The following is a 12,192-nucleotide window of genomic DNA, read 5'->3' as shown; positions in this document are numbered from 1 at the left end:
TTGTCTTGTTCTCTATATAAAAAAATTTAAAATATGATGTAGACATGACATAATCACAACCGTTTAAATAGGAATGAATGAAAGGGGAGAGAGATTAGAAGGGAAGAGAATCCTACTCTTTTTGTTTTTGGGCTACAAATTTAGATGGGATTCTTGTAAAAACAAAACTCCAACCTTTGGTTGATTGAAAAATTTTTAGTTAAAATAGTCTTTAAAATTTACATAACTCTTTATTTTGGTTCTTGAGATTTGAAATCAATAAAAGTGGTTTCTGAAATTGTCATTTTGGCCAATTGTTTATTTAAATGAGGGTATTTTTATCATTGTGATTCTTATTTAACATAATTTTTTACGTAAGGATCAAAATGATTGATGATGAATAATCTCATAAACCACTAGTATTGATTTCAAATGTTATGAATTAAAGTGACTAGTTATGCAAATCTCAACAACTGTTTTGGTGAAAAAGCCTAATGAAAATTGGAGAAAGCAGAAGAGCATGTGGCATTTGGCTCTTACCGGTTAAAATTCCCCCGTTTCTCTCCTTCCCTCCGCCGCTCTCTCCTCCATCTCCGTCCCCAAACGCTAGGTGTGTCTCCGCCAAACCAGTAAGCTTCCATTTCTATGCTGCTTCTTTTTTTGTCTGCATTTCTATGCTTTAGTGTTAGAAATTTTGATGCCATTTTGGTAATTCTTTACTTGTTTCTGACATGCTATGCCTAATGCCTTTTGGGTTTTTTTTCCAATTGCAAGTTATTGATATCTGCTATGTGTTTGGTGAATTACACATCTCTGCTAGGCATACTTCTGAGATAGATTACAGAAACTTTTTGTTTTTGATCTAAATTTGAGCTGAATGATGTGTTTTTACCGATTGGGTTGGGATCAGCTGCTGTCTGGTCCACCATATCCTCAGTAGTCTGTAGTGGTGAGCAAGCGTCTGAAATTTTGTGAGGAATAGTTGCTAAGCTTGTTGCCTCTTTGGTTACCGAGCTTCAAATTGTATGATAATGTTGAAACTTTGCATTTCAAATTCTTGTACTAGATTATGCGATAAGCAATGAGGTTTCTCAGTATCGAGTATTTGTTGATGCTAAACCGCAATGAGGTTTTTCGGTATCCAATATTTGTTGTTGCTAAAGCATTTTATTTGGGTTTGGCAGCTAGATATGGGAGGCAGAGGAGTTATCGGGGATCGATGGTCCATGAGGATTCTCTGGGCGTGTGCAATTGGAAGTGCTGTCAGTAGGAGCTCTTGACCTTTCCATATTTTGATTCTTGATTCAAATAGCATACTGGATTTCCGACTCAAATTTTTGTAAGGAAAATGCTTTGTCTGCTTTTAGTTTTACAGTACTTTTGTTTCACAATCTGTCACGCGAATAATATTCATGCCACGCGTAACACAACTTCTTTACGGTTGTGATTTTAGTGAGCAGGGTGCACTCCTACGTTCATTTGTGAACTAAGATGATTCAAACCAAACTAACTGATTCAATTTAATTGTTTTCTTTCATCAATTGGATTGGATGAGAAATATAAAACCCAATTATATCTACATTAGATAAAGTATCCGCTAAACCGGTCAGGGTTTCAAACTGGTAAAACCCCAACTAGTACTATAGATAACACCACGTTTCGTGTAATTGTTTATTCTGTGAATTTGTCTTTGTTTCAATTTCTTGGCACCTCCTTATTTTTTCTGATGATGATGATTGTCACTTCTTTTTAGGCCTATATATGGTTGCTGTGGACAGACAACTAAAGAACAGGGAACGAGCGCTGGCCGAAGAGTTAAAAGCCATGGAGGCAGAATCAGGCAGCGGTGAGGTTGCTTGACTGTTGATAAATTATAGGCAATAACTAGCTTAGAGTTTTCTAGATTTCCCAAGTTCGCATCTGTCATTTTGGCCATTGTGAGGGTTATGTAAAATGTTGTCTGTTGTTCCCATTCGGAATCAAGTTTTAGGGGGTTTACCCCGCTGACAAGAATATCACGATTCTGGTTTTTGCAGGATATTGATGTAGAAGTCGTTGCAGAGACTGTTCTCTGCACAGGAATATATATTCGAGAATGACATTTCTTTTGCGATGCATTCACACACTAGCAACATTTATATTCGTCCCAATGCTACTTGAATAGTCCTTTACTGGAAGCAATCCACTTTGATGCCAAATTGTCATTGTTATTTTTGCTTTGCATGGTCACTCGTGTATGCGCAGGGCTGATCCTGGCACGCTAGCTCGAAATGCATCAACAGTCAATATCAGCTAACGCCTATGTGGGCAACTGACATAGCATCCTTAAATCCTTATTTGGTAGTGTTCATTTGTAGAGACTATTTATGTTCTTGTAACGCAATGTAGTGATCTAGTTGTGTAACTCGAATCTCTGAACTAATAAATTACCATGGGCTGCAAGTGCAAGAAATGTTCCTCCAATTTCCGCAAGAGCTAGAGTTATAAAACAAGGATTTGGATCCTCTACTGAGCTAATGGAGAGGATCCTCCTGATCAACTATTGTGGGCCGTTGGATGAAAATCCAAAGGCTACAAACAGGGAGTTCCTTTAAAGTTATAATAATTATAGCCATTGGATTTTCATTCAACGACCCACAATTATAGGTCAGGAGGATCCTCTCCATTAGCTCAGGAGAGGATCCAAATCCATAAAACAAGGTATCAGTAGCTAGCGTGGAAACACAATTAGCAAGTTAATATGGAGTTATTAATTTGTTTTGGCCACTCCAAAACCCGTGATCTGAACCGTTCATTGTTTAAATCCTTGTTCAACCATCGCTCGTACAAAAAAATTCACCACTATCGACACACACACACCACACGTGTTTGTCAATTCTAGTTGTATTGTGTGATGTGATCAATGAAATTGCCTACGAAAGAAGAGGTTATCCGGCGGGGAAGCTGAAAACAAGGTCCATTTGTTGTGGCAGTACTCTGTCTGCTCACAAAAGTTTCATGACTCCAAAGAGTTCTAAAACAACTAGCAAACCTCGGAGAAGCGCTTTTGGTGCTTTTCCAGTTTCCATGTTTCGTAAGCACTTTTTCATGCGGAGCACAAGTTCGCTATATATAAATAGTCATATAACCATGCAAAGCAAAGCAAACATACAGAAAAAGATGGCTTCCCGCAGCATTGGGTTGTTGGCACTTGTCTGCTTGCTCAGCTTGAGCAATGCCCATAGGGTCCTCAAAATCAAGGGCCCAAGTGGGCATGAAATGAAAATGAGAATGCAAAAACCCATGGGCCAAGGCGTTGGCATTGGCATTGGGACTGGAAGTGGAACTGGGGAAGGTGTAGGCATTGGGAGGGGTATTGGTGAAGGCGGTGATGGTGAAGGATTTGGAGAGGGCTATGGAAAAGGCATTGGAGAAGGTGGAGATGGGAAAGGATTTGGAGAGGGTTACGGAAAAGGCATTGGTGAAGGCGGTGATAGAGAAGGATTCGGAGAGGGCTATGGCAAAGGCATTGGAGAAGGCGGAGATGGGAAAGGATTTGGAGAGGGCTACGGAAAAGGCATTGGTGAAGGCGGTGATAGAGAAGGATTCGGAGAGGGCTATGGCAAAGGCATTGGTGAAGGTGGAGATGGGAAAGGATTCGGAGAAGGCTCTGGAAAAGGCATTGGTGAAGGTGGAGATGGGAAAGGATTTGGAGAGGGCTACGGAAAAGGCATTGGTGAAGGCGGAGATGGAGGATTCCGAGAGGGCTATGGCAAAGGCATTGGTGAAGGTGGACATGGGAAAGGATTCGGAGAGGGCTATGGAAAAGGTATTGGTGGAAAAGGTATTGGTGAAGGCAGTGATAGAGAAGGATTTAGAGAGGGCTATGGAAAAGGCATTGGTGAAGGTAGTGATGGTGAAGGGATTGGAATGGGCTATGGTGTTGGCAGAGGCTCTGGCAAAGGTGTTGGGCATGGAAAAGGCGCTGGCACTGGTATTGGCATTGGTCGAGGTTCTGGAGACAGTGGATATGGGGAGGGTCGAGGAGTTGGTATTGGGACTGGGCATGGTGATAGCGGGTTTGGTTACGGAAGCAATTGCGGTGGGGGCTTTTACGTTCCTCTCCCAGGCTACGGTTGTAGTTACCCAAGTGAGCCAGACCCAGATCAGTCAATTGATTGGTACCAAGTTTGCAAGGCATGTAGTTACCCGGGTGCGCCGGGCTGTGGCCGCCCTGATAGCTCACTTTATTGGTACCATATCTGCAACAGTTATGGTGTCCTCAACCGAGCAGGCCAGGGTGGACAAGGAGAACGCATGCAACCAGATTCATCTACCAACACACCAAATGCTGCAAAGCTACATAACTAGAGAACTTTATGAAGTCTGTACGTAAAAGTAAAAGCTTAAGAAAATAAAATACTAGTGCAATTCTAATGAAGTCTCTACTCACTCTACCATGTTATGCTTGATTGAATTTACAACTTATAATCACAGAAGATGTGTACAAGAAGAGGATATTTGATCAAACCGGGCAAAAACTTGCCCCGGTGGTACATTCATCACCTTGATAAGTAACACCAGTAAGATGTCTCATTGTCAAGTTACATTCGAACATCACCCCAAGCTCGCATCATTGATCACTAGTCAGTGACACACTAAATTTCATATATATAGCTATTACATCAAATATTTACATTCTAACTACTGCAATATCGTGTCGCATTGTTACATCCCGCGAGTATTCTATTACCTCTACGCCCTTTTTAAGTACTTTTCATAGTACACATGGAGGGAAGCAAAATATACACAATTCCCATTTCTAATACTTTCTTATTCAATTGGATCCCAAATTCTTAGTCATGCGATTTTTCGTTACCATCATTGCTGAGCAATGCTTCACAATGCTTCATTCCCTTCTAGCTGGCATTGATGCGGATCTTTGAATACCTTCTCTTTGAATAGTCAATGTAACAGATGAAGAAGAAATAGAAGCCGATGGTTGAAGAAGGGGTGTAGCTGGCGTACTTGAGGTTTCATTATCAACTGGGCAAGGACTGGCCGGAGAACTAGAAACCGATTGCACTTCAATTCCATCATGCGTATTAGCATCATCTGCAGGGCAATCGAGCGTTTGATGATCATCTTCCTCGAGCAATACTTCTGTGCTTGCTTCTGTGCGAATGGTTGAACCATCGTTGTATATGCCTAGCCTTCTTCTTCTCCTAGCTGACTCTCCCCATCCATGAATTGTTTCTCTTATCCTTTGTGGAATTATTGCCGCCTTATAATTCGTTCCCATCTGAAAATAAACGTGAAATACAAATACATGAGTTGGAGTTTCATCAATGACAAGTACGCATAATATATGTATATCTGGCTGTACCTGAGTAACCAAGGCATACAGTGGCAAGGTGATGTAGCTGCACAAGAACTGCCCGGCGAACCTATAAAATGATTACAGTAATATAAAACCCGTGATTGACAACACACTCGATATGGTAGGTTGACGTAAGTCACGTAACTAGTCAAATTGTTTGCATACCCTAAAATCAGCCTCATATACACGAGCCAATGCTTTCGGATAAAGCAAGAATTATACCCAAACTGCCACTGAAATCAAATAAACATGAAATTTAGTGGCCTTAAACGACTGAAGGTGTTTTCGACTTCCAACACTCCACAGTGAGTACAAATTTAATCATGGAAAAGGAATTACCCAAAACCAAAAGAATGTAGCCAATTCAAATGCATTCTGCAAAATCAAAAAAGATAGAACAAAAAACCACATGTACATTAGTTCTATGATTCTGATCTGTGACTCTGTGAGTGCAGGTTGTAAAAGAACATTATGATACAATAAAAAAAGAAAAGACTGGCATTACGATCACCAGTGCAAACCTGGAATAAACAAAAATGGATCAAGGACAGCAAAAGTTCAGGCTTCTTGAACCAGAAAAGATCATCCCGAGGCCTCAGCTTTCCTTCTCGACGAGATCCAGTTATACCAGCATTCTCCAATGCTAGGGTTGCAATAATATGCTGCAGCTTCATTCCCACAAGAAGAACTAGCTGCATAGGAACATACAATTTAAATTTCATAACACGAGAAGCACAGGACTAACAGATTTGAGAGAGAAGTTTATGGTCGTAAGATTCACTACTAATGCAAACTTCAAAAGTGTCTGTTTGTCAATGCAATTTTTTGTTCCCATCTTAGAGATCATTTTTTTGGTGAATAGGTGTCAAACCAAAACTAAAAAGGATATGAGCAAATCTGCACTTACCGCAATTGGAATGATTGCAATCCAGAAATAAAGATTAGACCCTGTGATAGGTCACAGAAAACAGTCACATTTTAGAGTTTTCAAGACCGATGATAATATTACGAATTTATGATCCTCCAACTGGCAGTTAGAAGAGTATCAGTGTAATGAAACACGCAAGCTACAATTATTACTGAAGGTGACTAACAGTTAAATCCTTTCGAGTTCTATGCATACCTTTTACATTAAGCAGCATGAAAGCAACAACAAATCCCCAGAGTGTGGCACTGCAAGAGATTTAAGAAAATTCATTTAGCTATTCGTTCTCTGTGGAATTCAACTATCCAAACCCATAAGTAGTACTAGTAACAAAATTCAATGACAGAAGTTTGTGACCAGCAGAATTTGAATTAGGTAAAAAAATGGACTTGAACGCTTCTTGTTATTATTCTTGTTATTGTTCTAAATTTCTCTTCTTGTTGCATCTGACCAGACACACTGCTATCCAACTCCAAACCCAATACGATTCCTAAGACATTGCAACTGCACAACGAGAGCTGACGGATAGTTTGGAAGTATCCAATACCTTACATGGACTTTGAAGATTCTTTTCTATTAGTATCGGAAGGATCTCCACTCTATTTCCACGGTTGAATGGTATTTCTTTCTTGATAATACTTCCTTTTTTTCACATTGAGTTCATACACACAACTACAGTCATTGCCATAAAGAAGTAGCAATCATAACAAAGAACATTTGTGCAAATACGCTGTTAATTAACATTAATTCTCACAACCCAAGGTGTAAAGGGTTGTTGTAACTGATATATTCAACACTCAGCGACGAACCTAAAGGCAAGAAACGCCTTGAACTATATTGTTACAACCTTCTGTAGGACATTTGGCTTGTAGAATAAACGGTTGGTATTAATATAATACAGCAACAACCACCATTTGAATTATCACTTTCATCAAAATTGTACTTTTCATTTCTATTCGAAAATTAAGGGATGTGGTCTGGTTCAAACACTAGACCATCCCTTCGAGCATGTGTGGATATACTATTAAGCTATCCCCGCCATGAGGGCTTTCAGCAACTATTTAAACCAACAAAATTGTGTATCCCATTGGAAAAATATAATTTCACAATTTGCATTTTTAACATACGATATTATCTAAACTAAGGGGGTAGGGGATTGGGCTAGGTACAATTACTAACAATAGTAGTTGTCGTCATGCTAACATTCATTCATAACAGAAGAAACTTATAAACTTACCTCACACCAACAATCCTTTGGAATTCCTCTTCCATAGACCGAATCATATAGCTGTGAAAGTCATACTTTGGCGAAAGGTTGTGATTCTGGCATGAGGAAGAGAAGAAAAGAGCAAACATTTATTGAACGGTGGTTAAAAATTGGCATTCCTAGCATATTCGTATGTACCAGCAAAATACTTACAGTGTTAGATTACCTAAACATACTTATAATATGAAAGAACAAAAGCAAACGTAACCAGTTTCTGGGTATTCTACATGCACCATACAAACAAATTCCACCAAAAAATGAAAAATTACCAACATAAAATTCTTTTGGACACCATGGCTCCTGGCACATGCCATGAATTGATACAAAAATAAAAATAAAATCATATTCGCTTGTATCGTATTAACACTCTTAGTTGTTCATTCATTTAACATTATGTGTTTGTCTTATGATTATTGTTAACTGTTATAAAACATGCAATGCAAGTTTTTATCACAGTAAATTTGAAGGCGTACAGTGAAAACCATATCACTAAGGGCCAACAGTGAACATTATACTGGGAAATTTACAACAACAACAACAAAGCCTTTTCCCACTAAGTGGGGTCGGCTACTCTTCAGATGAATGAAAATGCTAGATACCATGATGAAACCCTTGCGGAGTGTTAAATAGTCAGCACGAAACACTGAATGCCCGAATTGCCGGAAGAAACATATCTGTACAACAAAACATATCAACTATAAAAAGACCTTGAATTGAAGCAGCTGCTTCCGGATGCCAAGAAACACAAAGAAACCTAAATTATAATCACATAAAAGGAAGAAAAGCAGCCATCGGTTTTCATTTTTCTTTTCTTGGAAACTCAACGTGGGCGTGTTATGCTTATCAAACATAAAAGGTTTCGTCTGTAAGAAATTAAGAATGTAAAACAACAAAGAATGGAGTTACCAATGTATTTAAGTAAGAAAAGAGAGATGCACCTACCACCCAGATAAAAATGTCGTTCCTGACAACAGGAGTTGACGGATTTACAAAGCTAGACTGCCTTCGCATTGTCAACTGCCGTGTGATCTCTGTTACAGAGTCTATCTACAATCATCTCATAGGTAATTTGAAAATCCAGGCCACATGGATCATAAAAGTTCAAGCACTCAAATATTCTCTCTTTCTTAGCAAGGGGACCAATAAGCTGATCAATAAATAATTCTACCAATGCGAAGTCAGAGCTTACCAGTCAATGAATCATGTCGGTCCTTTCGAGCCTCATCCTCCCACACTCTCCAGCTGTGAATCTGATCACATTATTACAATGTCAAACAGTAATCGAACAAAAATAGTATTTCAATGTTCTACTCTCATCTTGTGTTTCAATAAATACCCAATCATCAATTCAACACATATATAGCATATTATGCACTAGAGAGAAGTAATATTAAAGACCAATGAAATTCCCCTCAACCAGATAGAAGTTTAAGAGAAGTGCAAGTGTGTGCAAAAGGTTGATGTAGATGTGCAAGTGTGTGCATACTTTAGATAAACACAATGCCTGACATACGACACTCTAGATCCACAAGCTTGTGGCGAATGCAAGCCTAAACGAATAGTAGTTATAACACACAAATTCCTGAACGAATAGGTTGACCGTTGATGGCAATTAAAAGAATATAAACCTTGCTTCACTGAACTTCTTGCAAAACTAATAGTTGGCAATTCTTTCTCTGCCTTTAACGTAAAAAAGAAAAGTTTACCCTTTTGTTTTGAGCTCTTTCAATAGAAATCAGTAGACAAGTTCTTACTCAGGGAAAATGGACGCTTTCAACTTCTATGTTTACTTAATTTCACAAATTGGCCACCAAAACATATGCACTCTTCTTTAGACAGTTTATCAGTATTCAGTAGTAACTACACTATCCACTATCCAGAAGAAAAGCAGTTTACCGATACTGGCAGGTTTCATCACTGTACCAAATACGGTCTGGATGGAAAAGATGAAGAATAAGTAGAAAAATGTAAAAAATTCTAACCTTCACTATTGCCAGCAACATCGTTAAGCAGCTGTAGGATATATGTGTTATTGCCATGATAAAGATGAAGCGGTGCAACTGCTCAAGGCCTTCATATGAAACAATTGGTTCATAACCCTGTTCAAACAAACGGTTTTACATTTAACCAAGATTGTCCGATAAGACATAACTTATGGTTCGTGGTAAATAGGAGAGAAAAGACAGGAAGAAGTCCAAAATAATTTCCTTCAGCATTTAACTCATATTCAACAATTTCCAAGAACCAAGTAAATATAGTGCGCCAGAAAAGGGAAAGAAAAAAAAAAAAAACTCATCGTAGAAGTAAAAAAGGTATTAGAAATTTAGAACAGAACTTTAGTTTGATTGCTATACATGGATAAGTTAGGCACCTCTTTGCAGGGAATACGGTTTTCTTGGGACGAATTACTTTCAGTTTCTTCATTAATCTCAGACCTAGAGCATGGTGAAAAATTGCTATCGTAGAACTTTGATGGAATGCAAATACTGGATATCATGCCTGAGGTAGCCGTCAAAAGGAGAGAGATAAACCCAAGTAACATCAACTCTGGAGGCAGCAGGACAAAACGTGAAATTTTACAAGTGAGAAGTGTAATATGAAATTATTTTGTTAAATGCCTTGCCAGAAACACATCAATAAGAATTTCTCAGATCGTGCAGGAGGTTAAAACTGCACTTTAGGTCATATACCTTCCTTCATTTTCTCCACAGCTTCAAGCAAGGGTTTACGATTAGTTTTCCGCAGCCACTGAAACCAACAGAACATACACACACAAAACAATTATATGTATAATCAAAATCTGAATTAACGTTGCATGCGTTCTAAGTTTGATTCATGAATTAAGCCACAATAGAAAATTTTATGTCAACTAATCTTCTTAATTCCACTTAAGTATCCAATAGCTTAAAAAACAAGGAAGAAAAACAAGGTTCATGAAAACTGCTAGAGTATCACTTACATAGCTTAGCCTATGGATTCCGCGCTCCACAAGCAGAGAAGCAGCCAACAAAATTGTCAACACAGTAGCAACAGACCATGTTGGAATCAAGGCCAACGATCTCATTTCTTGTTCATCTTTCGCCATTCTGAATTACTCCCCTACTCAAACACTATGAAAACTATTCCAACAGAACCAAGATTACAATAGCATACCAAAAACTACTCCAACCACATCATCCTACAGACTATGAACAGAAATTCCACATGCTCTCTGATCTCAAACCACACCAACGACATTCACAAGGAAAATACAAAACATGGGTTCTCTGCATTTCTAACATTTAAACTAAAAAAATTCATAAATGTGAACGCAAACTGTAAGAACCACAAAAAGGTCAGTAAAAAACCCCTTCCAAATTTCCAAAAATTGAGAAAATATCAACTTCAATAAGCAATATAAGATGGGCTAATTAAGTAAACCTGAGAATAATTCCAAGTACCTCTGTCGCTATTTTTACGCTTCAACTTGCAATCTCATTTTCCACCCACCAAAAGAGAAAAAGTTCCAAAAAGGAGCAATTTTTCCTTCTTTTTATGCAAATTACTCACTCTCTGCAGACTCTTGTGACCAAAAAGGCACTTTCCTCCAACCCTTTTGGCCTTTATCCTTCCTGGTAAATATTCAGGATCAGAGGCCCCAAAAGAACACAACTTTTTTCTTACCACATTCAGCCTGCATCTCATTCAACACGCAAAACAGGGCAGATTCAAGGGATCATACTAAACCCAAAACTCAGTGCTGACTGAAAGTTGCAAAACCCAGAAACTCTGATCCTTTTTTCTCAGTGGTTTCCTTGTAAAAATATGATTTTTCTTGGGTCTAAAAAAAGATACAAAAATGTGGGACCAAAAATGGCGAAAAGAAAGAAACCTTCTGCTCTTTCTTCTTTGTGGTTTTATATTTTTGTGGCCAACAGCACCTTGTTGTTTGAATCAAAAAATACCTGGGACCTTCACCAGAAGAGATCTCACTCTCCCTCCCTCTTTATTTTTCTTCTTTTGTCCTTTGATGGAGTATAAACATTTAAAGCTAGGAATGGTAATTCTCAATGTGGAGTACTTTTGCCAAAAGCTCGAAATGGTCTGCATTGAGGAGGACTGGAATGACTAATTTTGCTTTTGTTCACATCACTACTAAAAGCTCTTTTGCCGTCATTTCATTCATTATTTTTGTAAAATACATCATTTCACTTACAGTGTTACATTATTTTAGCCTTAACATCGGACTTTCGCAATTTTTTATTTCTTAACATTAGCCATTCAAATATGTTCAAAAAAATTTGATTCTAATTCATTTTTGTTCAATCCGACATCTTCTCTCTCAAAATTAGATTAACTCGTTATCAAAAATCGAATCTTTAATTTTTTATGAGTCCCACATTCGTGTTCGTCTCGCTTTGGTCTGTTCGTTTCGGGAAGTGACTTGCATTCCACTCCACATATGTAAAGAAGCGCTAAATTACATTTCACCATGTCCTCCCTGCATCTTGTAATAACTCAAAATTCAGAAGAAAATAAATTAAATGTTTCCTCTCCTACACTTTAACAGTCTACCATATATTTATATTATAATTATAGGATTTGGATCCTCGCCGTATCCTCTCCCTAGGGATTCTAGAGATCAATGCACATGGATCGTTGATAAAAAATCGTACGGCCACA

General features: G+C 38.3%; 3 protein-coding genes across 12 annotated transcripts; 2 read left to right on the top strand and 1 right to left on the bottom strand.

The window, feature by feature from the left end:
- The first annotated feature begins 461 nt into the window (after window positions 1–461).
- On the top strand, window positions 462–2,431 carry LOC126591620 (uncharacterized). 3 transcript variants are annotated; one of them, XM_050257378.1, is made up of 4 exons: window positions 462–608; window positions 1,164–1,245; window positions 1,733–1,825; window positions 2,224–2,431. In XM_050257378.1, exons 1-4 carry the CDS (start codon window positions 474–476, stop codon window positions 2,241–2,243), a joined length of 330 nt encoding a protein of 109 aa, XP_050113335.1. In that variant the 5' UTR covers window positions 462–473; the 3' UTR covers window positions 2,244–2,431. The 3 variants fall into 3 exon arrangements, 2 of the variants coding, with proteins under 2 accessions (XP_050113335.1, XP_050113336.1); XM_050257379.1 differs by lacking the exon at window positions 2,224–2,431 and adding an exon at window positions 2,016–2,177; XR_007612455.1 differs by lacking the exon at window positions 2,224–2,431 and having other exon boundaries at window positions 542–608; window positions 1,164–1,318; window positions 1,733–2,177.
- A 662-nt stretch (window positions 2,432–3,093) lies between these two features.
- LOC126591422 (glycine-rich cell wall structural protein 1-like) lies at window positions 3,094–4,399 on the top strand. The gene has a single exon (XM_050257101.1). It carries the CDS (start codon window positions 3,109–3,111, stop codon window positions 4,327–4,329), a length of 1,221 nt encoding a protein of 406 aa, XP_050113058.1. The 5' UTR covers window positions 3,094–3,108; the 3' UTR covers window positions 4,330–4,399.
- Window positions 4,400–4,478: 79 nt separating this feature from the next.
- LOC126591421 (MLO-like protein 11) lies at window positions 4,479–11,617 on the bottom strand. Of its 8 annotated transcripts, none has more exons than XM_050257094.1 (16): window positions 10,971–11,616; window positions 10,490–10,845; window positions 10,221–10,278; window positions 9,902–10,077; window positions 9,513–9,629; window positions 8,720–8,780; window positions 8,473–8,573; window positions 8,130–8,204; window positions 7,501–7,586; window positions 6,462–6,511; window positions 6,246–6,286; window positions 5,860–6,030; window positions 5,678–5,713; window positions 5,504–5,571; window positions 5,345–5,405; window positions 4,479–5,260 (listed from the first exon to the last, which is right to left on the bottom strand). In XM_050257094.1, exons 2-16 carry the CDS (start codon window positions 10,613–10,615, stop codon window positions 4,868–4,870), a joined length of 1,620 nt encoding a protein of 539 aa, XP_050113051.1. In that variant the 5' UTR covers window positions 10,616–10,845; window positions 10,971–11,616; the 3' UTR covers window positions 4,479–4,867. The 8 variants fall into 8 exon arrangements, with proteins under 8 accessions (XP_050113051.1, XP_050113052.1, XP_050113054.1 ...); XM_050257095.1 differs by having other exon boundaries at window positions 10,490–10,804; XM_050257097.1 differs by having other exon boundaries at window positions 10,490–10,640.
- Between the last annotated feature and the right edge of the window lie 575 nt (window positions 11,618–12,192).

The sequence above is a fragment of the Malus sylvestris genome, chromosome 11 (assembly GCF_916048215.2).
Source record: "Malus sylvestris chromosome 11, drMalSylv7.2, whole genome shotgun sequence".
NCBI classification, from domain to species: domain Eukaryota; kingdom Viridiplantae; phylum Streptophyta; class Magnoliopsida; order Rosales; family Rosaceae; genus Malus; species Malus sylvestris.
The sequence above is the reverse complement of the archived record's forward strand: the minus strand, read 5'-3'. Positions and strand labels throughout refer to the sequence as shown.

Excerpts from the sequence above, each read along its gene's own strand:
- LOC126591620 (XM_050257378.1), top strand. The coding sequence starts at position 474 with ATGAAAATTGGAGAAAGCAGAAGAGCATGTGGCATTTGGCTCTTACCG. Across the intron at positions 609-1,163 it reads GGTGTGTCTCCGCCAAACCA|CTAGATATGGGAGGCAGAGG; the intron begins GTAAGCTTCCAT and ends TGGGTTTGGCAG. Across the intron at positions 1,246-1,732 it reads TGCAATTGGAAGTGCTGTCA|GCCTATATATGGTTGCTGTG; the intron begins GTAGGAGCTCTT and ends ACTTCTTTTTAG.
- LOC126591422 (XM_050257101.1), top strand. The coding sequence starts at position 3,109 with ATGCAAAGCAAAGCAAACATACAGAAAAAGATGGCTTCCCGCAGCATT.
- LOC126591421 (XM_050257094.1), bottom strand. The coding sequence starts at position 10,615 with ATGGCGAAAGATGAACAAGAAATGAGATCGTTGGCCTTGATTCCAACA. Across the intron at positions 6,512-7,500 it reads CAAAGGATTGTTGGTGTGAG|TGCCACACTCTGGGGATTTG; the intron begins GTAAGTTTATAA and ends AATCTCTTGCAG. Across the intron at positions 6,287-6,461 it reads CATGCTGCTTAATGTAAAAG|GGTCTAATCTTTATTTCTGG; the intron begins GTATGCATAGAA and ends GACCTATCACAG.